The sequence below is a fragment of the Felis catus genome, chromosome B3 (genome assembly GCF_018350175.1).
Source record: "Felis catus isolate Fca126 chromosome B3, F.catus_Fca126_mat1.0, whole genome shotgun sequence".
Taxonomy (NCBI): Eukaryota; Metazoa; Chordata; class Mammalia; order Carnivora; family Felidae; genus Felis; species Felis catus.
The window spans coordinates 39,033,025-39,057,941 of record NC_058373.1 but is presented as its reverse complement, the minus strand read 5'-3'; the positions used below and the strand labels follow the sequence as shown (position 1 = coordinate 39,057,941).

The 24,917-nt window shown below is 52.7% G+C and overlaps 1 protein-coding gene across 17 annotated transcripts in view; it reads right to left on the bottom strand.

Moving 5' to 3' along the window:
- MEGF11 (multiple EGF like domains 11) overlaps window positions 1–24,917 on the bottom strand; it is a 357,968-nt gene that overhangs the window by 225,242 nt on the left and 107,809 nt on the right. For all 17 annotated transcript variants that reach the window (XM_023255165.2, XM_019832204.3, XM_045059138.1 and 14 more), the window contains exons 2-3: window positions 8,761–8,866; window positions 4,405–4,506 (exon numbers count right to left, since the gene is read on the bottom strand). In XM_023255165.2, the coding sequence (XP_023110933.2) occupies window positions 4,405–4,506; window positions 8,761–8,858 (200 nt within the window). In that variant the 5' untranslated portion in view covers window positions 8,859–8,866. The remainder of the gene's footprint in view (window positions 1–4,404; window positions 4,507–8,760; window positions 8,867–24,917) is intronic.

The window sequence follows — 24,917 nt, the reverse complement described above, 5'->3', positions numbered from 1 at the left end:
TCACTCCCGTTAGAATGATATTTGTGTTAAGCCACATGGAGGATGCCATTCAATAATTACTTTAAAATGCATGGCGGCTTCAAATATGAAGGAACACAATAAAGAAAAATCGATGGCTGCATCTGGGCCATTGTGATGCAGAATGTATTACTGACGCGGCGTTTGCTACACCTGCTGACTTTCCCAGGTCTCTTCAGCGTGATATTGAACAGGGTTTCGGAAGATACTTTCTGGGGTACTTGTGGAAGGTGACCGGGGCGGGGGGTGGAGGGGCTCTCCTAAAAACCCCCAGAGGAGTTCATAGGGTGACCTAGACCGGAGGTGTGGAACCCGAGAGTGTCTGTCCCAACAAGCAGACTGCTCACGGCCTCCTAGGGACTGGTCCACACACCTGGAGAACCAAAACGGGGTCAGCAAAGGGTCCCCTGAGTCTGACTCAGTCCCAGGAAGATTAACCTCCGTCACCCCAAAATAACATGTCCTCGGCCCTCGGAAGGCTCAGAACTGACCGCTGGCTCTGCAGAGGAAGAAACTAAGGCCCAGAGAGCAGGAACTCTGGACTGGAAGTCAGAGACTCGCATTCCCGTTCTTCTTCAACATCTGTGTTGACACTTCCTCCTGTGCCAGAGATTTATAGGCGAAATCTCATTCCATTCTCTGCCCGAGGCAGGGAGCATTACTATGTCACCTTTATTTGATTTCCTTTTTAGGGTTTTTTATTCTTGTCTTATGTATCCCTCTTCTGTTTTATGGATGAGAAAACTGGTATTCAGAGAAGTGAATGACTCGCTCAAGGTCAATGGATCAGTTTCAGAGCCAAGATTCGAACCCAAATCAGTCTAATTTCAGTGCCCCCAGGTTTCCCTTATTGGCCTGTGCCAGTTCCCACAGGGTGGCTGGCTGGCCATACAGGAAGGCCAGAGTGAGGAGGAAGATCAGGTAAATGGATGGTGGGCGGAATGAGTCCTTAAGAGGGAGTCAAAATGGGGTACTGACAGGCAAAGCCCCTTCCTCACACACAGGGTCAAAATGGAAGAGACTGAAATGGCCATTAAAGGCCAGAGAGAGGAAGTAACTCCCCAAGGTCATGACATGTGACTACGACTCAACCCCAAGTCCTTAGGCCTTGAAGCCAGAGCCCCTTCACTTCCCCCACCAACACCCCAGGGGAGCCTTCCCTGCAGAACCCTCCTCAGTGGGCAGAGCATCAGGGACCAGACATGGGAGACGCCTACAGCCTGCTTTCCATGGAGGGTTAGGCCAACGTAGAAAGGGAGTCCCACTGCACAGGCTGGGCCAGCCCTCCCAGTCCTTAAAGCCCTCGCTTAATGACAAATGACAGTGCAGGGCTTCTGGGGAAATCTATGATATTTGGGAATGTCGAAAACTAAGGGCATTCTACTTTGTCAAAAGCCCATAATGGGAAGTAAGCCGGCCTCACAGTGAGGCTACTTCCGTGGCACAGGAAGGCAGCTCCTGGCAATTTCAGCGGTGGTGTAGGCCTCTCAGATAAAGAACGAGGTAGGGCTGGCTTAGATTTCACCCAACCCGGTCGCCGTACCACACAGGCTTATCCCTCAGCTCTTCCAGTGGTGGGGGGCGGGTGGTCTTGGCACCATGAAAGCCTGCCAGGACAGAGATGTCTCCCATGGCTTTGGTCTGGGAGACCCTTGCTTGCTCCCAGCACCCGGTGGGAAGCAGGAGAGGGAAAGGGCCAGGGCCCAGGCTGTCGGGAGAAGGGTGCTACTTTTAAACAAACCATTCTGCACTGAGGCAGACTGATGGTGCAGCTGTCAGCACGCACACTCTAGGTCATCAGGAAAGCTGCAAGGCGACTCAATGATTTAGCAAAATAATTCATGTTCCAGGAATGCAGCCTATTTTAATAAGCAGCCACTCACTCACCTTCCCCCCGGCGCTGATGGATAGTAGCCCTGGCCTCCAAGAACCCAACAGAGCCACACCTCAGAGCAAACTTGACTCTGGCACAGGGCCTGACAGGGCTCATGGAGGGAGCGGTGCTTCTATTTCCACCTCCACCTTTGGCTGGGGCCACATGCGGCTACCTTGGCACAGCTGAGGAAGTTGGAAGGGGGCATTGGGCCCCACCTCCTCATTTCACAGTCAAGGGCGAGGGGAAGGGGAGGTAATAATGGCTGACTAGCTCCCATTGGGCCAACCTTCCTGCAAACAACTATGAAATCTGGGGGAAATATAAAAAAACAACTACCAGAAGGCGCTAGAGAGAGAACAAAGGTGGATCCTGGAGGGAAATACACACTTGGGAAAAAGGAAATGACACTGGGCAAGGTGAGCCCAAGTTCAGGACCCAGTCAACAAGGACTCCGGACGGCTACAATTCAGAGAGAAGGCACCCGGCCTTACTGGTTTGAAGCACCACAAGACAAGTCCAGCAACTTGAAAAGTGAAAATTGAAACCCCGCTCAGAAAAAAGAACAGCAAAGAGGAAGCCCCATATTCGTTACAAAAGTCTCTGTCCATCCGACTTCGGCCAGGTCACGATCTTGCGGTCCGTGAGTTCAAGCCCCGCGTCGGGCTCTGGGCTGATGGCTCAGAGCCTGGAGCCTGTTTCCGATTCTGTGTCTCCCTCTCTCTCTGCCCCTCCCTCGTTCATGCTCTGTCTCTCTCTGTCCCAAAAATAAATAAACGTTGAAAACAAACAAAAAAAAAAAAAAAAAAAAAGTCTCTGTCCAAACTCCTGGCCCCTGAATTATGTGTGTGGAGGACACGTCCCACACAGTCCAGCTAAGACTAAAAATACTGAACGGGAAATTGATTGTAGCCAGGTTAACTGATAGCTAAAACAAAACAATAACAACAACAACAACAAATCAATACTCTCGGGTGGAACATAACAGAACTCAGTCTCTACAGTCTCTGCTGTTTATAATGCCCAGAATATAATTCAAAATTACTAGACGTAAGAAGAAACTGGAGGGGCGCCGGGGTGGCTCAGCCAGTTAGGTGTCTGACTCTTGGTTTTGGCTCAGGTCATGAACTTACGGTTGTGAAATAGAGCCCTGTGTCGGCCTCCATGCTAGGCACAGAGCCTACTTAAGATTCTCTCTCTCTCTGTCTCTCTCTTTCTCTCTCTCTCCCTCTGCCCCTTCCCTGCTCACACATGCTCACTCACGCTCTCTCTCACTCTCTCTCTCTCTCACTCACTCTCTCAAGAAAAAGGAAACTAGAAAATATCACTTATATTAAAGAAAAGACAACCCATGAAGACCAACCCATGAACACCAACCCTGAAGTGGCCCAGATGTTGGAATTAGCCAGTAAGGGTTTTAAAAGCAGCTATCGTGTCCTACGCTCAGACATGAAAACCAGGACTTTGGCTTTTCAGCGTAGAGCAAATTTCCCCAGCCACATTGCTACCCACCGTGATTTAGGCATAAACCACAAAGAGGGACTAGGCCCAGGAGGAGGTAGCAACAGGAATCTGAAACCAACACAGATGCTGAGCAACTAGGAAAGAAACCTAAGGGATGGAGTCCCCCTCATTCCCCCGCTTACCCTCAGATAATAGTGCCACCTTGCCCGGATCTAACAGCTCGCTTTTTTCCATCTTCCCCTGTATTTTTCCCAGTATTTTTACATCCCTGACCTCATTGGACCCTGTGAGTAGGCAGGACAAGGATCACTGTATGTTTGATGAGTACACTGGGAATCCCAAAATAAAGCAGCTTGCCCGGGGTCATCCAACAAAACGTGTTCTCTTCCTTCCTCTCCTCTCTCCCCAGCAACATGAGAGAATGGCGTGACCTGCGGGGGGCGCTGCAGACAAGGGAGCAGGAGCCCCGTGCAGTCATTTAGACTGAGTGTCTCCCATGGGCAGCCTGGCCAAGGTGCCGAGGGGGTGCCAAGTCCTAGCCTGAGCTCAGTTCTCCAAACCAGATGCCCTGGCATGGGGCTACCCCTGCTCTGAGGTTTCGGTCTTAGGTTGTATTTCCCCTTGAAGCTGACCCTGAGGCAAAGATTCAAGGACAAGGAGTTTATTTGGGAGGTAATGTAAGGAAGCCCTGGGAGGGGAGAGGGAAAAAGAGGGTGGAAAAGGCAGCCAATTCAGGGTATGCTGGGATATGTGTAGAATACGCCTCAAAGTTTTCCCCTCTACCCTACAGTGAGGGAACCAGGGGATTTATCCACCAACTCCCCATCTCTCGTTGGGTGAGAGACGCCCCAAGGGCAGGAATTCTCTAGCACTTCTGCCCTACCCTGCCCATAAGCTTCTCTGGCCAGATAGAAGCCCTCAGCAGGGACTCTCAGACGGCAGTGCGTTGACTACAGCTGCTACAGGAGACTCTTACTACCCGGCACAAAGCCACACTCTGAGGGCCCAGCACCCCTTCCCCAGCCCACCCCCCCGAGAGAGGTACTCACCGGTGCCTGGTGCACTTGAACCAGCTGAGGATATCTGTGCACCGCGTGTAGTAGATCTGGTCGAAGGGGTGTGCATAGGACTCCTGGACGGTCACCGCATAGCTGAAAGTCAGGCGGGAGGACGAAGAAGCTATGGTCAGCACTTGAGAGGCTGAGCTGGTATGGGGTCTCCTTCCCCAGGGGAGCCGGGCCCACAGCCACGTGTCCAGGGGCTCAAACCTACCCTCACCCTGCTATCCTCCCCCTGCCCTGCATGCCCTCAGCAATCAAACCTCCCCGACCCCAGGCTGGATCCAAGGCACATCCCTTATTGCCCTTGGGCCCGGTTCATTTTCTGAAATTCCCGTTCATTTATCAGAGAATGAACGAAGCAGAGTTTAGGTTTATTCTACGTGGCTCTGGAAGGCAGAGCCAACAAGTTTCAAAATACTTTGTGTGGATCTTTTCGGTTTTCAAAGCATCTACAGGGAAGCCGATCCTTATAGCAAAGTGGTCCCATTTCACAGCTGAAAAAGACTAAGGCTCAGGGAGAGGCCGGTTGCCCGGGCCACGTAGCTGGTACCGATAACTGCGAATACTCATTAAAGGCCCTGTGTTAAGTGTTTGAGTCCATTTTAATCCTCACAATCTTCTAAGACACGTGGCACTGCTAGCCTCGTTTTACAAACAGGGACAATGAACATCACAGAGACCAAGTGACCTCCCCAAGGTCACTTACCTTCCGCTCTCTTTTGTCTCCGGGATAGCTGGGGGAGCATCAAGGACATGCCCCAGATCCCCTAATGCAAGTAGTACCTCGTTATCCTGCTTGCTGGCTGTAAACCCGAACAGTGGGTAGAAGTCACAGAGGGGGGCGGATCTCAGCCTGACCCATATGTCTTTCTACCTGCCCGCCCCTGCCGGGAGGTGTATGAAAAGGCGGTCGAGCCGGGATGCTGAAGGGAAGATTCATGCTTGCTGTGCAGGCTGGGAGAGGGCCCCAGCTGAGACTTCAGGAATTCATTTTTATGTAGGTTGGTATTCCTCACCGCTCCCCCCCAGACGGCTCACTGACCTGGGCCAGATGGCTAGATCCAGGCTATAAAAGCCCGTCTGCTTTGCCTGAGGAAGCTCTTGGTTTGCTTGCAAGGGGGCTGAGCAGGCCAGCTCCCCGAGTGGGTCCACAGCAGGCTCTCTGATGCCCGAAAGGTCAAAGATCTAAAATTCAGAAAGCGGGGCCAGGAGCAGTCAGCAAGGCCCAGGGACTCGGGGTGCTGGGAAATTCTCTGGCTCTTTGAAGCACGGAGGATATGAGGGTCCCTGCTGAGCCTCTATCAGCCAGCAAGCAGCAATCGGAGACAGAGGCACACATCTGCGCAGACATGGGCCAAACCCTTTTTCATCTCCAGGCTCGGGGACACGGAGGCAGCTCGGCACCTACCCCTGACCTCCCACGGGCCCCTTCCAACTCTGAAAGTCCACGATCCTATGCTCCCACAGGGCTACTGACTACCTCACTTAGGGCAGAAGAGTGACTGGATAAGCGTGCGTGGGCTCCGGGTCACCTTCGAACCCTGTCACTCGTTAGCCGCACGTCCTCAGACATGTTATGTAACTCACGGAAGGCTCCGTTTCCTCACCTGTAAATCCATGGCAAATACTGCCAAGGACTTCGCGCAGTTACTGTGAGGACTAAGAAAGGCAACAAGAGTGTCCATCTCTCAGGGTGGTGGGAAGATAAAGTAAGATAACAAGTAAAATTGTCAGCACAAGATAACACACGTAAAATTTTTAATGGGTGCACCGTAAGCGTCCAATAGACCCTGGCCACCATTGCTATACGACTGCAATGGTTCACCTCCTGTGCTACACATTGAGGTATTTCCTCCCCGGCTGTGGCGGGGAGAGGAGGAGCAAGACCACACGAAGAATGGGCTCCCCACCTTGGCTACGCACTCGGGGACTCAGGCACCCCTTCCCGTCCCGACACAGACAGTGGGTGCTCAGAGAAGAGGCATCAGCCCGACAGATGGGTGAGGAGAGTATCATGGGGGGAACGGTCCCAGCTCTGCAGGGGGTCCCCTGGGCCGAGTGAGTCTGGCAGTGAGACCTTGAATCAATTCCAAGTCTCCGGGGCGAAGAGTGTGCCCCTGGTTTCATGGCTGGGCGGTTTAACACGCTCGCTTGCCAATATGCTAATAAGGGACCAGATTAATCTTGTAGAACTGGGCTTTACCAGCCAGGGGAGGTCTTTCCGCTGGGTTTTATGGTGGAGGGGCATAATTAACAAGGAGCCCGCCAGAAGCACTAATCCAGCTGAGAAAGTCTCCCTAAGCGGTCTCTGGGGACCAGGGCGTGTTTCTGGAATGATGCAGACTAAATCTGTCCATATGTAGTACGCAGTGGAGCTCAGGTGGGCAAGCCAAGAAGAAGGCACCCGGTGTCATGGGGCACTGTCTGCGAGGCCTCCTCCCCCTTAAGGGTTGGAGAAGCACCAGGGGCCCCCAGACCTCACTTTAGCCATAGGGTCTGTCCTTGTCCTCCCATCAAATGATCACCTCTGCTGATAGCCCAATCAGCCTGAAATGCCAGCTCAGTGCAAGCTCAGTTCAGAGTGTTTTCCTATTCCCAGTTTATTAATGTCGCGGGGAGGGCGAGGGGGGGGGGCGGTTAGGAAATTAGAGAATTTGGTTTCAGTTTGAACAGATCCACAGTTGGGACTCAGAAGAGGGAAGTGAGGATGGGCCCTGCCATCAGGGAAGGCTCCCTGGAGGAGAGGGCCCAGTTAGAGGAGCTGGAGAAGGCAGAGAAGGGCAGACGGGAGGAGGTATCCTGGAGGTGGGGACATAGCACAGCCATCCTCAGGAAGCAACTATGTCTCAGCCTCGGCTCACGTGGATAGTAGGGGGCTGTCGAGGCTGGGATCTGTCAACCAGGGAGGCTAGTGTGCAACTTCACCTGACAGCTCTCTCACCCTCTGGGAAAGAAAGGTTTAAATTCACCAAGACCAGAAGGGCAAGAAACCTGAGTCACCTCAGAGCCATGTGGAAAGCTTATGAAAAATGCATATCCCTAGGCTCTACCCCAGACCTGTAGAATCAGAGTCTCCGGGGCCAGGACCCAGAACACTCCGTTTTCCATGCCCACCTCCGGTGAGCCCGATGTGCTTTAAAGTCTGTGAGAACCGGTTCCTGCAAAGCCAGAGGCGTCACCAAGAAAAGACAACAATCGACTTTTGCGGTCACGAAAGCCCTTTCGTGACACTGGTACCCCGATCCTCCAACGTGCCTGTGAGGCCAGGGTAATTATTCTCCCCACTTGACAGTGGGGAAGCAGCCTCAGGCTGGTTCAGACACTGCCCCAAAGTCCTACAGCTGCCAGGTGACAGGATCCAGACTGGAGTGAACCAAGGTCTTCTCGTTACAGACCTTGTGTTCTTCCCACTGCACCTAACAGGTGTCGGTTTGCTCCAGCGGACTCTGTGGGGACCCCTACAGAGCACCCAGTCACTACCGCACATGTGCATACTGGCGTAGGAGCACTCCCTCTGCGCCCCCAGACCCTCATCCCTCCAGGGCCTGGGGTGGCCTGGGCGGGGGGTGCCTTTCCCTGTCATGGGGCCGGGACATTCACCCTCGCAAGCACGGAGCACGGCCAGCCCCACTCGCCTGTCCTCTACCATCTGCCTCCCCCACCGGGCCCTCATCTTAATTTTATTCATTTGATTTATTAACATCTAAGTGGCAGAGTCGTCCTGGTCAGCGCGGCCAATCAATTCCAGGGTTTAATTCGGTTTTTCCTGATTGGGTCTCCGGTCACTATCTTTCTGCTCACCAAAATCAATACTTTAACCTTGTACTTCAAAGTCAGGCTGTCTGCAGGGCCCTGGCCCATTCCCCACGGACCCAGTGCTGCAGCCAGGATGCAGCCAGCTCTTCTGCAGAGGCCCCGGGCCGCTCTTCCCCTGGTCCCCTCCTGCCCACACCAGGCGGGAAGCAGCAGCAACGGCATCTCAGCATCGGAGAATAGCACATCCGGATTGCGGTCACTCACCGCACCCCACCTGCCTGTGGACAGGCCCTGAGCCCCGCTGGGCCTCTGGAAAATGGTCAGGGAGGGCCAGTGCGGGGAGGGACCGGAGTTCATTGTCATCTATCACACTGCATCACTAAGTCAACCCCCTCCCACAGCCCTGAGTCCCAGACAGAATCCATACTGCTTTGTCCTGTCTTCCAGCGTCTGTGTTGTGTCCCCAGCTGGACCACAGGCCCACGGTGGGCAGCTTCTGTACCTCCCGACTCCGCTTTTGTCCCAACAGTGCCAAGCCCAGGGTGAGGCCCTCGGGGAGTGCCTGGACATCTGAGATCCACATCTTACCTCTCCCAGTGGCTGCACACGTTGGGGTCCTCGGGGTTCAGGGAGAGGGCAGTTTGCAGGAGAGAGAAGACAGTGAGCCCTGTCACCGAGAGTGCCATCCCGGGCCCTGTGGGGGGTTGGGGGAGGGGACAAAGGAAGCAGTGTCATTAATCAGACTGTTTTCCCGGGCATCTGTTTGGCACGGAGACTTCTCACACGAAACAACAAAATAGACTTGCTAAGCAGACTAAGTTTCCCCCCGACGTCATGTAATGAGCATTTGATATTTCACACTCGCGGGCTTTGACTACACAGCAACACTTCACCAGCTCTGAGTAACCGCGGAGTGGGAAGCCTGAGTCAGGGAAAAGTTGAAATTCCAGGCCAGAGCTTCTGAAAGTTTTTTTGGCTCGTGGAACTCCTTTGAGAATCTCCGGAAAGTTCAAGAGCTTCTCCCCAGAAAAATGCCCACATGCACAACATTTGGCTGTGATACCGGGGTGTCCTCAGGCCCCTGAGCCCATCCTCGGACGAAGAACCCCTGATCTTTAAAAGCAATGTCCTCCCTCTGCCCGTTCTCCCTCATCTCTGGTATGCTTGGAGCATCCAATTCTCTCCCTACTCCTTCCTGCAAAAAGGAAAGAGAAGAAAGGTGTCTACTGTGGCCAGAGCTGGGAAGCTGAGCTGGGAAAATCCTTCCAGACCACCCAGAAGGCTGGACCTTGCTTCTCTTGCTGCTATGGGGTATCAGTCTCTGACTCCCACACTGATGCACACATCGCTCCCACCGAGGGACGAAGGCCTGGTGAGGGGCTTTGAGGAAGCAGCTCATAGAGTTTGATCCAGGACCCTGGAGTGACAGCCTGTGGCAGGTGTCAAGTGTACCTACACAGATGTCAACCCCCCAGGCTCCTTCCTGCCCTGGCGCTCCAGGACCCCACGACCCTACAGCCTTAGAGAACTGTCCAGGGCTCCCACCTCGGGGGGCGGGGGCGGGGGGGTTGGGGGCAAAGGGGGAGGGAAACTCGCCCCGGGGAGCTGGAATTCATATGTGCTCAAACATCAGCTCTGAAATGAATGAACACTGTGGCTCAGAAAGATAGCACTATTTTTCATGTGTACACAGATGCTATCGTGATTTGCTTAAAAGCTTTACTGAATTCAGAGTAGCTTTTCTTCTCCGTCTGACACACTAAAAAACGCAGTTGCTAATAACTGGGGGCGGGGATGGTATAGAAAATATTTTGACGTTGGAAAGGGGTCCCCAGGCTTGAAGTGGTTGAGGATCCAGTCCATTGGCCCTGAGCTCACCGATGAGGAAGTACTCACCCTACTCAGGGACAGACAAGAGTGACAGGGATGTCACACACACCCCCATCTGTACCCGGAGGGAAGCTAAAGAGAGCTCCTGTCTTTCTTCGTGAAAGGTTAAATGCTCTCCTCCCCATCCCCAGTAATTTCCTCACTAAACTCCTTCTTAGCAGCTCCTTCAAAGATAAACAAATTGTCACAAGTTCTGTACAACTGTGGGGGTCCAAATTAATGATTAATGAGGCTTTTCTGTTTGAGATCTGAAAACAATCTGGCTACACGTATTTTGGAAATCAGTTAGGAAAGAGAAAAGCAATTCTGGTGTTCCCACTCAATTTGCAAAGTCCAGGAGTACGCAGGCCACAGCCACTCTTCTCCCCTCCCCACTCACACTCCCCCCCTACGTCCTCGGGGCCCCAAGGGGCCTCTCCACAGAGAGCTGGGCACAGCCTGGAGCCCACGCAGCACTGAGGCCGCAGGGCGTTTCAGCCCGTTCCCCTCTGAGAAGAGGAACCACAGCCGATCCCGGAAAGAGTCAGCCCGGACGTGGCATCATGGTTTAGGGAGACTCGTGTAGGAGAAGAATCATCTTCCAGGGCGAGGGGGGCTGATCAGCCATCAGCTAAATTAAATCAAGGAACAAAGGAAGCGACATGGTGCTCCCAAAGGCACAGAGTCAGGATGCCAGCGGCCGAGAATGCTTCGTTCTAGTTCTCTACACAGCCCTGTCTCATTAATTTGGTCACTCCTGTAATCTACAGCGATCTCCTGAGTGGACCTCCCGACCGCATCTTCAAACTTAGGAAGCTTAGAACATCAAAGGATAAAGCCACCTGGATTAGAAGAGAGTGTTCCTCTGGCCCCTTTGGATCCATGGTGACAGGAGAGGAGTGGGGGATGGAGGGAGCTGGAGAATTTGGGACATCTTTCCAAATGTTCCTGAAAACCTCCTCCCTGAGTCCGATCTGGGCAGGGCAGTTTAGCTGCCTCCCACCGGATATTGGGGCATAGAGGAGGGGGTGGGGGGCGGGAACGGGTGTTTGGATAAGCACCCAGGAAGAGGAGGCAAGGACCCAGGCAGCTCGGCGGCCTCTCTCCTCCGTCCGTGTTGTGGCGTGAAGGCCAGCAGAGCGGGGGGGATTCGCACCCAACCCTTGAACAGCCCTGCCACCAGCATCCACGTGGTCCCCCATCTGAGGCCAAGTCTGCCTCTGTGGAAGTGTGGGAAGGGAGCTGAGAAGGACGGCCAAGGACGGCCAGCCTGAGCGTGGAAGGCTCCCCTCAGGTTCCCTCACCCTCACGCTTTCTCCCAGAACCCGGCCCAATCTACAAGATGCAACCTTATCACCCACACTTCCCGCCCTGGGCCACACTGGTCTCCCCCTCTCTTTTCTTCGTTCACACTGGCCCCCTTGTCCTCAACGCCCCGACATTGTCAACTTTACACGTGCAAGTACCGTCAACTCGAGGTCCAGCTCAGGCCCCAGCCCCTCCTCCCCTTCAGGGCCTGAGCACCTACTGGGTGCCAGGCACGCTACACTCGCAGAGCTTAGAGTCTGGGCCATATGGCCCAGCGCTTACCAAGTCCCATCTCACATGGACAGCTTTTCCAGCCTGTGTTCTTCATGTGTCGCATAACGCCTCAAAGGCGGGGTCGAGTCCTAGGTCAGACCAGTCAGTTCCTCTTGGATACTGGTTTTAGAAGAAGTATTTCTAGGGGCACCTGGGTGGCTCAGTTGATTGGGCGGCCGACCTCGGCTCAGGTCATGATCTAGCGGTTTGTGGGTTTGAGCCCCGCGTCGGGCTCTGTACTGACAGCTCGGAGCCTGGAGCCTGCTTCGGATTTTTTATCTCCCTCTCTCTCTGCCCCTCCCCTATTCCTGCTCTGTCCCTCTCTCTCTCTCTCTGAGAAGTATTTAAAAAAAAAAAAAAAAAAAGAGGGAGAAGAAGCTTTCTACTCATCTCAGACACTTCACTTGAGGCAGAGTGAAGAGGAGCCAGAAGGGAGCCACCCCCACATGCGGGCAAACCCCTCGCCATGCCCGTTAACGGGGCTTCCCGGGGCTCTCTCTCTCAAGAGGCTGGATCCCAAAGACATAGGCTCACAAGATGACTGAGGGAAAATCAATGCTGCCGCAGTGGTTATTAGGCCGACTCCATTCGGAGTGACAGAGGTTAACGTATCGGGCACCATCTGATTTAGGGCATTAATAATTAAATAAGAAAATGCCCCTGGTTTCACTTGGGAGCAAGAGAACATGTAAATAGATCGCTGGTTCCCTTCCCTCTTGTCCATGCTCCCTGCATATTAAGGAGCAAAGGAAGAGAGTTGAGGTTCCAGCGATGGAGAAATTTCCTCCCTGACCGTGGGGTCTGGCTGCTTCGCACCCAGTAAGCCAGGTAGGAGGCTGCAGGGGAGAGAAGGTGGCTGGGAGATGAGTCTGCACACCTGCCCCCCGCCTGAACTGGTCATCCGCGCCCTCCTGGAACACCACCGGCTGGACCTGGGCTACACCGTGGACACAAAGAAATCGCACGCATCAGCTGCCATCTCTTTGAGGAGATAAAGCAGCAAGCGGTGAAGTCCCCCTGGGGGGCCCGTGGGGGACTCTGTGGAGCGGCCGGACTTAAGATGGACAGAACACGGAGAGAGGGCGGGGAAGAGAGAGGGCATTTCGGCGGCAGGCACAGCATTAGCAAGCGCACGGGGAGGCAGGCATGTTCCGTGGCGCTGGAGGCAGCAGAGAGATGACGTTGCGGAGCCGTGGGGGCCGTGGGGGCAGCTTTGGGAGGTGTTTCCCAAACCAGGGTTCTGTGGAACACTAGTCCCATGAGCCACTGATAGAAATCTCCCAGAGCTTTCCACGAGTGAGTTAGTTCAGGAAATGCTGCACGCTTATGCCCGCATCTTCACTCTCCCAGTGTATCTCAGGCCCTGAGAAGACCCCGAGTAAAGAGACCTGCTTGTACTTTGTTTGATCCAGTGTTTTCCCTACAACCCCTTCTAGTCAATGCGCTAGGAGCAGAGGTCCTGAGAGGTCCATTTGGAAAACTCTGCTCCCCTCCATCAAGGGCAAGTGTGAAGGAAGCCCTGCTCCTATCAGCCTGCATCCTTAGAGTTGGTATTCATTTGTTTATTCTAACACTTGAGGGCCCCCTGTGCCTGGCACGTGGTGTTAAGGGGACCTGCCACTGGGTAACCTAAGAGACACTGACATCGTAGCAAAGGACCCCTCCTCCCAGCCAGGCTTATGTTCCAGTCTGGGTCAGCCCTGCAGGCTGGGCAGACCTTAGAGACGGCAGCGTCCTCGGGAGGCCTGCGCCTCCTGCCCAGGGTCCTGGCATCGCGGGCACCCCTAGAGTCCAGCCTGAATCTCTGGCCAGACACCAGCTGCTCACATCAGCCAAGATGCATAAAACTAGGGCAGAGGCCAGACAGACAAACAGATGGCCTCTGCCCCGGGATCAGTTGCTATGACCTCACAGTCCATCTGTGCAAAAATCCTCCCCCACCTGCTTCGCTTCCACCACCTGCCTAGTCCTCCTGACTGTGCCGAAATCTTGGACACGGAAGCCTGGTCCACGTACCTGGAACCTGCTCTCTGTCCATCCCAGTCTCTTCCAGGGAGCCCTTCGTCCCCAACAAATTTGCAGTGGGGGCGGGGGTGGCGGTGGCTAGACGCTAGTCTGTGGGTCCTGGGAGGTTTCCACTTGTACAACACTGGGCATCGATCGGTAGTGGCTGCTTGGAATGCAACACCGAGAAACGGGGGTGGAGTGGGAAAGCGTGCCATGATCGATTAGTAATGCCTGTCATAGGCACCGAGTGGGAGAGGGACACACAGGTGCCTCGCACTTGCCCCCGTCCTACACTGCTGATCAGTTATTAGTAGCTTTGGAAATTGCTCTTTTTCTATTTAAGCCATCCAGATGTGGCCTCAACTCTTCCCTCTGGGCCGTAGAACCTGCGCATCGGTTTCCCTCCCTTGATAGCACACTTTTAGGACACCCATCATGAGGACAGAGGCTGGGGTCTGGCGCGTGCATGTCGTCCTCAGCACCCAGAGCACCTGCCTGAACGTGGAGAGGGCTCAATACCCCTCGTCAACCCATTATTGACTCTTCAGCTAAGCGCATCTCCCAGCCTCTCGGCCAGCCCAAGCCTCAGGGCACATTGCTTGTGTCTGGCCTGACAGAGGCCACCAAAGATCTGTCCCAATGGCAGGTCATATACGGCACGGGGCATTCCACACTGCGTTAACAGTGCACCGCGGGGACATCAATCTGTTGGCAGTGGATACAGGGAGCACGGTGACATCCTGAGAGTGATTCAAAGCCTCCCGCCTGGGCCACCCCACCAGCGCGGGGGTACATCTGCTCCAGGGACCAGCACAAGGCGGGCATTGAAGCCTCCTCAATAGCTCAAGCTGCAACTTGGGACTGACGTATTCCGAGCGCCTCATGAAAAGGCGCTTTCAGACTCGGGAAGCAGCAGAAGCAACCCCCGAACTGGAACTGATAAAGCAAACGCCTCACATCCCTCCCAGCATGTGGGTATAGAAAGAGAGATTTCTATCTTCTATTTATAGAACACACACACACACATAAATACACACGCTTCTCTATCTCTCTTTTTTTTTTTTTCCTGAATAAAACAAAACAAAAAGCCAAGTTTGCACTCAGAGGGGCAAATATCAAGGTTATCATCCTGTCTGGCAGGCCTTCCCCCTCATCTGCCCACGGATCTCCGAGCTGGTTCCCAGTCCCCAGGCCCCTGTCTATTTACTGGCCTTGCTGGGGTCTGATTAATGTGAGATGAAAAGCAGAGCTGAGGTCCGCCCGTAATTAAGAGGCTTCACCCTTTGCCTTGATGAGGCCTCCTGCCCTCCAGCAATCCCACCAGGGGCCGGGTTTACGCCCGAAGGCTTTCTAATCTCTCTGCACTTAAAAAGAAAAAAAGTTTTCAAAATAAATCCACAGCTCTTAATCTCCAAAAGAGTGATTCCCTGACAGTTAGGAGTGCAGCAGAAATTCCCAGTGCCAACACGGAGACCCTGCCAGGTGCCTGCCCACTGGGATAAATCAGAGAGGATTGCAAAGACATGGTAAACGTCCTCCTTGGAGTATGGGCTCAACCGCCCCGATAAATTCTACTTTCTCCTTGCCCAGGAAGCCTCGGGCTGCAAATCCTGAAAATGGCACCACGGAGGCCTACCATTCATCAGGGTCAAAAAGACGGTCCTGTCCCCTGCGCCCTTAAGCCCTATAGACCAAGCGGCCGTGGCATCAGCCAGGCTCGGAGAGAAATCACAGCATATCCCCAGGGAGGGGGAAGTGGGTGGGTGCGGAAACTGCCGAGCTGATAAAGCACCCCCCTTCCTCCCCCACTGGGTGCAGCCTCTGTGTTCTGGGCCCTCAATCCTTCCCTTCCCAAACAGGCAGCAGAGGCTCCCCCAGCCTCCAGCCCCTCCAAAGATGAAGGGAGAAAACTTATCTGTGTTCTTAGGCCATTCCATTTCTCACAAAGCCATTATCTCCATCTTTCCATTTCTCTGCAAATCAGGGAGCACTCAGCTGGCTTGGCCAGCCCCGAGGCCGCCTGCCCCTCCCAGCCCACCCTCCCCAGGCCTGCTCTGCTTCTCTCCCCCAACCCCTCCCAGGGCCACGGGGTTCTCTTGGAACCGTGCGAGTCCCACGTGCCCTGGCTTGAAATCATGGCTCCGTCCACACAACCCCCAAAGATAAGTCAGTTCCTCAGGGCCATACAGCCCCAAGGAGACTATCCCATTCCTTGCCCGCTCTGAAAACACATTTCTCGGACTACAGGATGCAAGCACAGGTGCCTGGATAGGAAGGCGCACTAGGGGACAGGGCCCTGGAGAATCACCGCCATTGGAAAATCAAGGGTCCCACGTAGGCTGAGGTGAGGATGACCGACTAAACAACAAGCCACACGGTATTAGAACAGGCACCGAGACCTGGGAGCTTCAACTGTCCAACGGCCTCGTCCCCCAGGAGGGGGAACTGTCACCGGGTGGCTGGTTCAAGGTCACATGACACACAGGGGGCAGAGCTCACGTGAAAGGGATAGCGAAGCCAGACTGACGTTGTTCGAATCCTGACTCCACGTCACTGGCTGTGCAACCTGGATAAAATCATTCACCTGCCTTAGGGCTGAGTGTTTTACAGGGACCACATCAGGCACCGTCAACTTCACGGCGCTGTTAGGATATGAATGAGTCAGCAGGTAAAGCATTTGGCCCCGTATCTGGCACATGGAAGGTACCCAATAAAATACTCGTTTCCTCTCAACCCATATTCCCCCACCTCATAGATCCGTCCAACTCTAGAATTCTGACTTCTAGAATTTCTAAGGAGCTGGAGAGAAAAAAAAAAAAAAAGACACTGATGGAAAAACCCTCGGTGGAAAATCTAGGCTTGGCTGTATGTATTCGGTGACTACTGGGTCCGTCTTTGCTGTTCAATTATCAAGACGGATCTCATCTTTCAACTACCGAGCACACGTTTATTGAACACTTGCCAGTCACTGTGGACACAAAGATGACTCAGGCAGGCCCCTGCCCCAAGACCACCAAATACTTGCTGGAGGGTGTGTGGGAACGGCTGTGACAGGGCCGTGGACCCAGGATGTGGCTTAATTCAAAGCACTGAAGCCTTTCCCTGGCAGGAAGCCTCAGGCAAGTGTGATGGGATATCAGAGACCTTTGCGGGGATCAATGCGTAACAACCCCGCAGGTGCCTCCCACGTTGAATCTGGCCCATCTCTGTTCCCACTGCCTCCGAAGCCACTCTTGATTAGCACTGCCCGCTCTGGAGAGAGAACAGCCCAACCCCCCAACCCCCCCCCAAGGATGCAAGGCAACCCCTTCTCCTTGGGTCTTCCCTCCTGAAAGCCAGCTCTGCTCAGGAGCAACTCAGCTTTCCACAGGCCCCGTTCCCCGCACACACCCCCCCCACCTGCCTGCTAAGGTCACTGACTTGCTGTGTGACCCAAGAAAGCCTGCTTTCCCCCCCTGAGCTTCATTCTCTGCTTGTCCCGAAGGCTGAGGTCAGATGGCATCATCTCCTGGACCCTTTGAGCTCTACAAGTTCACCTATAGTGTGTCTCCCTTTCCTGCCCTTCCTCTCCTCACATTTTTCTCTCTCTTACCCAACTCCCAACCCGGGGTTTGCCCCATCTCCCCACAGCAAGGGGAGAGACAGAGGAGGTAGGAGAACTTGAGTCTGATCCTGGATCTCGGAGAACTCATTTCACTGCTCCGAGCCTCCTTTTCCTCTTTGACTACGTGGGCAGGATGAGAGAACAACAGACTCTCAGGAGGATTAAACTGCAGTCCAATACTGGGAACGCAGGGCTCGGCAGCATTGTGGTGGTTGTGCGCCTTAGTCCCTGCCTCCTCCCTGCTCAATCCTCAGCACCCTTCTAATTAAAGACTGCCCTCTTGTCTTGTGCTCTCTTCCCACCCATATCAGGCACATTCCGCCCCCTCACATAATGGGGGCCACCTCTCCCCAGGCAGGAGCTAAACAGGAGGGCCTGGCTGTCAGCCCGCAGACACAGGCATCAGCCTAGGATACTCCAGGTTTCCTTCTGGAACCTTCCACATGAACCTAGGCCAGAAGATCTGAAGCCAGATACCTACAGTCCCAAAGCCCGACGATGCTCATGCTTGTGCACTCGTAGTGGAGACATGCATCAGTGGGTTCTGGAAATCAACTGGGCAATGTCTAACATGTTTTCATGTATATCTATAACGCAGCACAAATTAAATTGCAGAAGTATCTGCAATTTTTTTTGTTTTGTAGAAATTGACCAGGACCAAGAATAGGTTCAAGAATGTTTCCTGCAATATCTCTTAATAAAGAGATGTTTGTTGTAGCATTAAAACAACCTAAATGTCTAAATCAGTAGGGCCCTTGCTAAATAAATTCCACCATGTCTACATAACAAAATATTATGCCAACATTAAAAATATTGATGGGTGGAAAAAATATGGAAGCCTATATCCACTAGAGCATTAACAGTGATCATCTTTCATGGGAGCTGGAAACGGTATCATAGGACTTGTGCTTCTAAGTCAACATTTTTATTGTTATATTAGTGTTTCCTATAATAAACATCAGTATCACTATAATCAGAAAGGCAAAGATATTTTAAGATAATGTACATAGGTTCAGCAACATGGAAAAATAACTCTGATGTATTATCATATGAAAAACACAGGTTACAAAACAGCATGAACATTATGATCACACTTCTATAAAATGTGGTGTGCATGTATGTGGTGTTGAGACCAAGCAAGACAGAAAGATGTCCAGAAGGATATTTATTTTACTTTAATTTTTTTAATGTTTGCTTATTTTTGAGAGAGAGAGAGAGAGCGCACAAGTACATGAGTGGGGAAGGGGCAGAGAGAGAGGGAGACACAGAATCCGAAGCAGGCTCCAGGCTCTGAGCCATCAGCCCAGAGCCTGACGCGGGGCTCGAACCTACAGACCACGAGATCGTGACCTGAGCCAAAGTCGGACACTCAGCCAACTGAGCCACTCAGGTGCCCCAGAAGGATATTTAAAATGTTAACAAAAATCTCTAGATGACAATATTTTAGGTGACTTACTTTCTTCTTTATATTTTTTTGTATATTTACATTTTCTGTGATGAGCTGGCTTCAATTTTAAAATTTGAAAAACCACAATAAAGCCATCTTCGTTTGGGAAACAAAGAACCCAGGGCCCTTTGGACAGTGCCCTCAACAAGCCTACCTTCCTCCAGGTCCAGATTCTTCTCTGCTGCTCCTTGGGGGTCCCTTTTCCCAAAGAACAGGGATTCATCAGCCCTGAGCCTGCTACCCCTAGGGACACAGGCCACTTCACAGGGCTCCCCAGGCAGCCCTTGGAACCATCAAGCTGAGGCAAAATTGCCAGTACAATTGTATGGCATGTGTCCATGCTGTGATTGTATCTGTGACGTGATTAAAAACATTATGCCATCTCAAAGACCCAAAATGATCTTACGACACAGAAAAATGGATGGATAATGTACGAATCTGTCAGCTCTAGCCAGTATAATAAATGAATCAGGTATTCAGATTTTAAAAGAAATTTATTGCAGTCCTTTGTTCATGACACTGATGAATTCTGGCTCACAGCCTCGTCAGGTCAGCCTGGGGCACTTCACCCCACTCCGGGGCCCGCTCAGTCCTCCGCACCCACACAGGCTTGCTCCTCCAAAGGTAACAAGAACCCGGAGCCCTGGGATCTCAGTTCCTGGGTCCAAATCTCACAGCATCTCTTACCAATTGTGTGACCTTCAGTGGGTCATTTAACCTCTGGGAGTCCCGCTTCCTCCTCTGTACAGGGGGAATAGTAAGAAAACCTACCCGCAGGGTTGTGAGAAACCAAAGAGATTAGGGTTACAAGAAGGGCTGTAAACAGTAAAACACTGTGTAAAATATGGTCACTGCCCTCTTGCTGGGGCCTTGCGGGAGGGGGGGTGGGGGATGCAGCAAAATAGTCCTGGGGAGGGGGGGAGGCGTGCACAGAGACAGAATGAGTTTATTCGGATCCTGAGACCAAGAACTGCCTCCTTGGGGGTGAAGCAAGTTTGCCACAAGGGAGAGCAAAGGACCGAAGATGAATTTCAATAAGGCTGCAGCTTGGCCCAGCCCAGGCCCTGCTGACCCACAGCCTAAGCTAGAGACGATTCCAAGTCTGGAACCAGAGGCCAATTTGGCTGTGCTTCCGGCTTATGCTGCGTCTGACAATCCTCTCCACAGCCGCATGCGTGCGTGAAAAACTACAGTTCCTCCGAACTCCGGTTTCCTGGAGGAACAAGACGTTCACGCACCTTCCAGAACTTCGGCACCCCGTGCTCCCTCCGCAGGAAAGGAACCACTAAAACAGACGTGCGGCACGTAGAAAACCTGTCCCTCTTCTTCCAGGTTCAATCTGCAGAGTAGCACACAGCTCCCAGATTCATTGTGTTCCTGGCCTGATTAACCGTTGTTTATTTCAGTATTTTCCAGGAAATCGTTCATTAAGGATAAAAGCACCTGCTTACTGTAAGAGAGCATTACACAAAGGCTCTGGCACGGGGGCCTGGGAAGAACATTAATTAATGAAGTAAAACTGAACAAACATGCTATAAATTAAAGGTCTAAAAAAGAAATGTCTGGCATTTAGTGGCTTACGATGGAAGGCTGAAATGAAACATCATATTTTTAGACCACAGTGGTGTGGGGGGAAAAAAATGGGAGGGGAAAAAATTACAAAAGGTGGCAGAGGTAACGATCTATTTCTAGAGCAACGAAAGCCTGGGCTTCCATTAAGAGAATTATAAATCAATTCTGTTTTGTCTGGGGGCATATACGCGCCGTGTGTGCTAAATTAAAAAGCTTAACATGTCAGAGCGGTTCCTCCTGAACACTCCATGGAACGATGCCGACTGAGGCACTGAGGTGTGAGAGAGGCATGGCAGGTCGTGAGGAGGAAGAAAGGAGGATTGGGGCTGTGTCGCCGATTTAGGCCCGGCTGGGCACGGGCAACCCTGAGCACCCTGGGCAACCCTGGGCAACCCTGAGCACCAGTGTCCAAGAGAAAATGTAGCCAAACCCCCATTAGGTGAAACCTTCAGTTAACCAGGACGCCACCATGCAGCTGGTGACACCCAATGGCGCCTGTCAGGCTGGGTTCTCATCAGTCCATTTCTACCCCAGAGCAGCGGTTTCTGCCCCACAAATGAGCAGGGCTCACCCCACTCTGGGCCCTCCTGAAAAACAGTTTCCAGGACTGGTAACCTACTCGCTTCCTTTCCCTCACTTCATACCTACTCCTGAACCATGACAATGTCTTTAGGAATGATGATCCTGAAATCACGCAAAATCCCGATCAATCCAAAGAGATTTGTTCCCACTTGGTATAATCCACTTCCCAAGGCCAGAAGGGGACAGGGCACGTTGCAAAAGGATTTGGGTGGCAGGCACTGGGAGCAGCATAAAGGCCTTCTCTGTCTCACTTCCAACTCAACAGGACATTGAGAAATATGAACAACCCATTCCTCAAGGCAAAATGGGAGAGGGGACAGGTTTCCCCTCTGGCCCCGGCTTCTCCGGGTTGCGGGCCCAGCCTGCGAGGCGCTCCCCTCCAGCGTGCTGAATCGCCAATACGCAGGAAACAGGAAGCTTGTGCCAAGTCTCCACTATGCTTCCGATTCTGTGGTATGTCCACAAATCTCTAAATTGGCCACCGCACGTACAGGGACTCAATGGTGTAGGAAGAACGCGGGGCAGGCCAGAAGCCTGATGACCATGGTAGGCCTCTGACGCAGGACGCATGTTTGGCCAAGAGAGGGAGAAAAGAGAAAAGCAAGTGGGGTGGGTGGGAGTTGGGTCTGTGGGCCCGGGCCCGACAGCGTGAGCTCAAGTGAGCACTATATGCTAATACCATTTTCGGTGCCTGGAGAGCACTGACTAAGAACACTCTGTTAATATCCCTTATTGGATGAGCATTTGGAGGTAGACGGAGTCAAACAGTGAACCAGGGAGCAGCTAACTGAGCACCAGAGGAAAGCAGGAATGAAAGTTTCTGGAGATCCCGCCTTGTGCCCGGTACCTGGCCGATCCCATTCAGCCTTCGCAGTGGCTCCGTGAAGCAGGTGTCGTGGTCTCCATTTGCAGAGGCTCACAGTGCAGAAGTGGATGAACTAGATCTGAACTCAGGACCACCTGCTCGTCCATCACTATGCTTCCAAGTATGGCTTTGCTCTTCAGACTCAGAGCCTGTGTGTGTGTGTGTGTATGTGTGTGTGTGTGTGTACACATATATGCATGTGTCCCAGGTATGATGTGCTGGGAGAGGGATGGGCCATCTCTGGATCAGAGCCTCCTCCGAGATCACTAAATTTGAGCGGAGGAAGGGACAGCACTACATTATGGTGAGAGAAGGAATGGCCTGGGCTACCTGTGTGACCTTGGGCAAGTCTCCTGCCTCGTTGATGCTTATTCGCTGAGAGGAAGGCTTTATTGGCCAGAGTTCCTCATCTGAACCGCTGAGCCCAGAAAAGGATTCCAGTGACTATTTCTCAGCTTTTCCAAGGATGGGACATAACAGGTACCATTCTAGATGCATAGGATCCATTACAAGACAGAGGACGTCATAGGGTGTTACGGCTGAATTCTTTCTGGAACCTAACTGAGAAAGTTCTAGATGGTCTTTAAGGTTCCTATGGCTCTGACATCAGGAGATGAGTGGGGAGGCTGTGTGCCTCCATTATAGGAACCCTGCAGGGTGATGTTCCTGAGCACAACCAAGGGTGCAGATGAGGCAGCCAGACCCCCTGGACCAGATTATCTTGCTTTACAATATCCTGTGTGTGTGTTTCCCCTGTGTCATCCCTTAGTCTAACTACCTTCTTTAAATGCACGAATCTTGCCTCAGCTGCACTTTGAGAACTCAAGGAAGAGGTTGGGGACAGCTCGCTCTCTTCCCTTAGGGCCAGTTTGGGTGCATGGGGCAGCTACAACTGGCAACACATCAGAATGGGATCCACAATGGAGCACAAGACGCCCCCCAGCCCTCGGAGGATACGATGCGGAGTTTATTCGATTACAGAAGGGGCCAGTTCCCCGGGCAAGGCAGGGCAGTGCTTTGTGCCCCAGGAATGAGAGGTGCCCACCCGGGAAATACTCTAATAACCTTGAAAAGTGAGAACACGGTGAGCCCTTCTTCACACTCAGCTCTGCCTGTGGCGCCCCCAGGCGCTGGGAAGCATCCCACAGGCGGCTGGGAAGGGGCAGCGCCCTGTGGAGTTCAGCAGCCATCTCAGCAGGCCTCTCAAGAAACTTTGGGCTCAGCAGTAGCCACGGCAACATCTTTGCATCAAAAAGGACCTATCTAGACAGAACAGACGCAGGCCAGACTCTGGATCACTCCGCAAAGTGGAGCTGAGGATAAAATCACCCCGAGGGAAGAAGGCAGAGGAGACATTTATTTCAAACCAATTTCACCCACTGCGGAGCAATCGCTAAAGCCAAATGCTAGAGCTGTGCGTATATGTGTCGCGGCGTATGAATGTGGGAAAAGCAAGGAAGCCAGCACTGCGGCCAGCCTAGTACAGCTGTGAGAAGACAGAATCTGCTGACGAGGTGTCCGTGGGCTCTGAAGATGGCCTGAGCCGAGCACCCAGCCAAGGGCCCGATCAAACAGGCCAGAGACAAAGAAACCCAGAACCAGGTCTCTCCCTACGTCTGGCAAAATTGCTGTGTGACCCTGAATGAGTCACTGTGCCCCTCTGGGCAATGTCCTGACAGGGAGGAGCTAGAATCACTTCTCAAGTACGTGGTCTCTTCCTGAGGAGAGGACCTGGGCTTAAAGGCCTGATTTGAGCTTTCTAGTGTCACCTACCAGCTATGGGACCACGGAAAGACCCTTAACAGCTTCTCTGGACCTCGGTTTCCCCGTTTATGAAGGGAGGCTGAGTGACAGTTCTGTTGTTTTAGAGCCAAACTTGGACTCTCACTAAGGTCCCTTACTGCTCTACAAGGTTCCACAGTGACTTCTCTGCGGCAAGAGATGACGGGGAAGAGGGGTTCCCTCCTGTGCTCTCAGCCACTGGCCCAGGGCCAGCGTCACTAAACGTTTGATAACTAGCCAATGACTGGATCAATGAATCAACGAACAGGTCTCTTTCTGCGTGAGAGAACAGAGGCCAAAAGAAAAGAGACTTGCCCAAGGCCCCACAGCGAATGGCAGAGCTGACCTCAAACACAGGTCTTCGGACCCCAGATCTGGTGCTCCTCTCGCTCCACCGTGCCCTGGGAAAGAGAAGGGCAGCCCTTGAGCAGAGCTCCTTGGGGGTGGGCAAGGCCCAGGTGGCCTGGGGACAAGCGTACGGTGAGATTCCCCCGGAGGCATGTTGGATTCTGGGTACCTCGAATCTACCAGCCCCTCAGTCACCTTCAGCGTCTGCTGACTTTCCAGCCCATTCAAACCCGTGTCCGTGGCTGCAGAGAGAAGGATGGTCAGTGGCCAGCCAGGATCTCTCCCTGCCACCTCCTTCAGCCTTCCCTGCAGGTACTTCGTTTTCTCCTCCAGCGATGGGGCACAGAGGAGGCAATGAACTAGACAGGCAGAGTGGGGGGCTACAGGAAAGCCTTCCTCCCTGCCCTGCTTTCCCCGGGGCTCTCAGAAATTATTTCCACCTGCCCTCCCTCCCCAGGACTCAGGAGACAGTTCCTGTAGCGCCACCTGATCTTAAAAATCCTCACCTTCCCGTGGGTGTTTTACAAAGCACGTCCTCATCTACGGTCTCCTTTGCTCCTAGAAGAGCCTTTAAAGATGAGGACCCGGAGATGGGACTTGGGGTCGTGGGTGGTGAGGAGAGGCCCAAAGGTTCAGGAGCAGAGCAGAGCACAGAGACAGCAAGCTGACATTTGTCCAGAAGTGACAAGCTCGCCCTTTCCTCTGATGTTTCCTCTGTCCTTGAGAAACCGCAAAGGCAGAAATCGGGGTTGCCCCCATCACAGAGCTCAGGGGCTGAGGCTCCCCTGGTGGGGGACTGGTGGGGGGTTCACTCCTTCCAGGAGGGACATCTAGCACCCATCTTCCAAAACATGCACACATTAAGCAGTGGTACCCACCCTGGCTACATGTTAGAATCACCTAGGGGCATTTTATTTTATTTTATTTTATTTTATTTTATTTTATTTTATTTTATTTTATTTTATTTTATTTTATTTTATTTTATTTTATTCTATTCTATTTTATTTTATTTTATTATTTTTTTCAATATATGAAATTTATTGTCAAATTGGTTTCCATACAACACCCAGTGCTCATCCTAGGGGCAT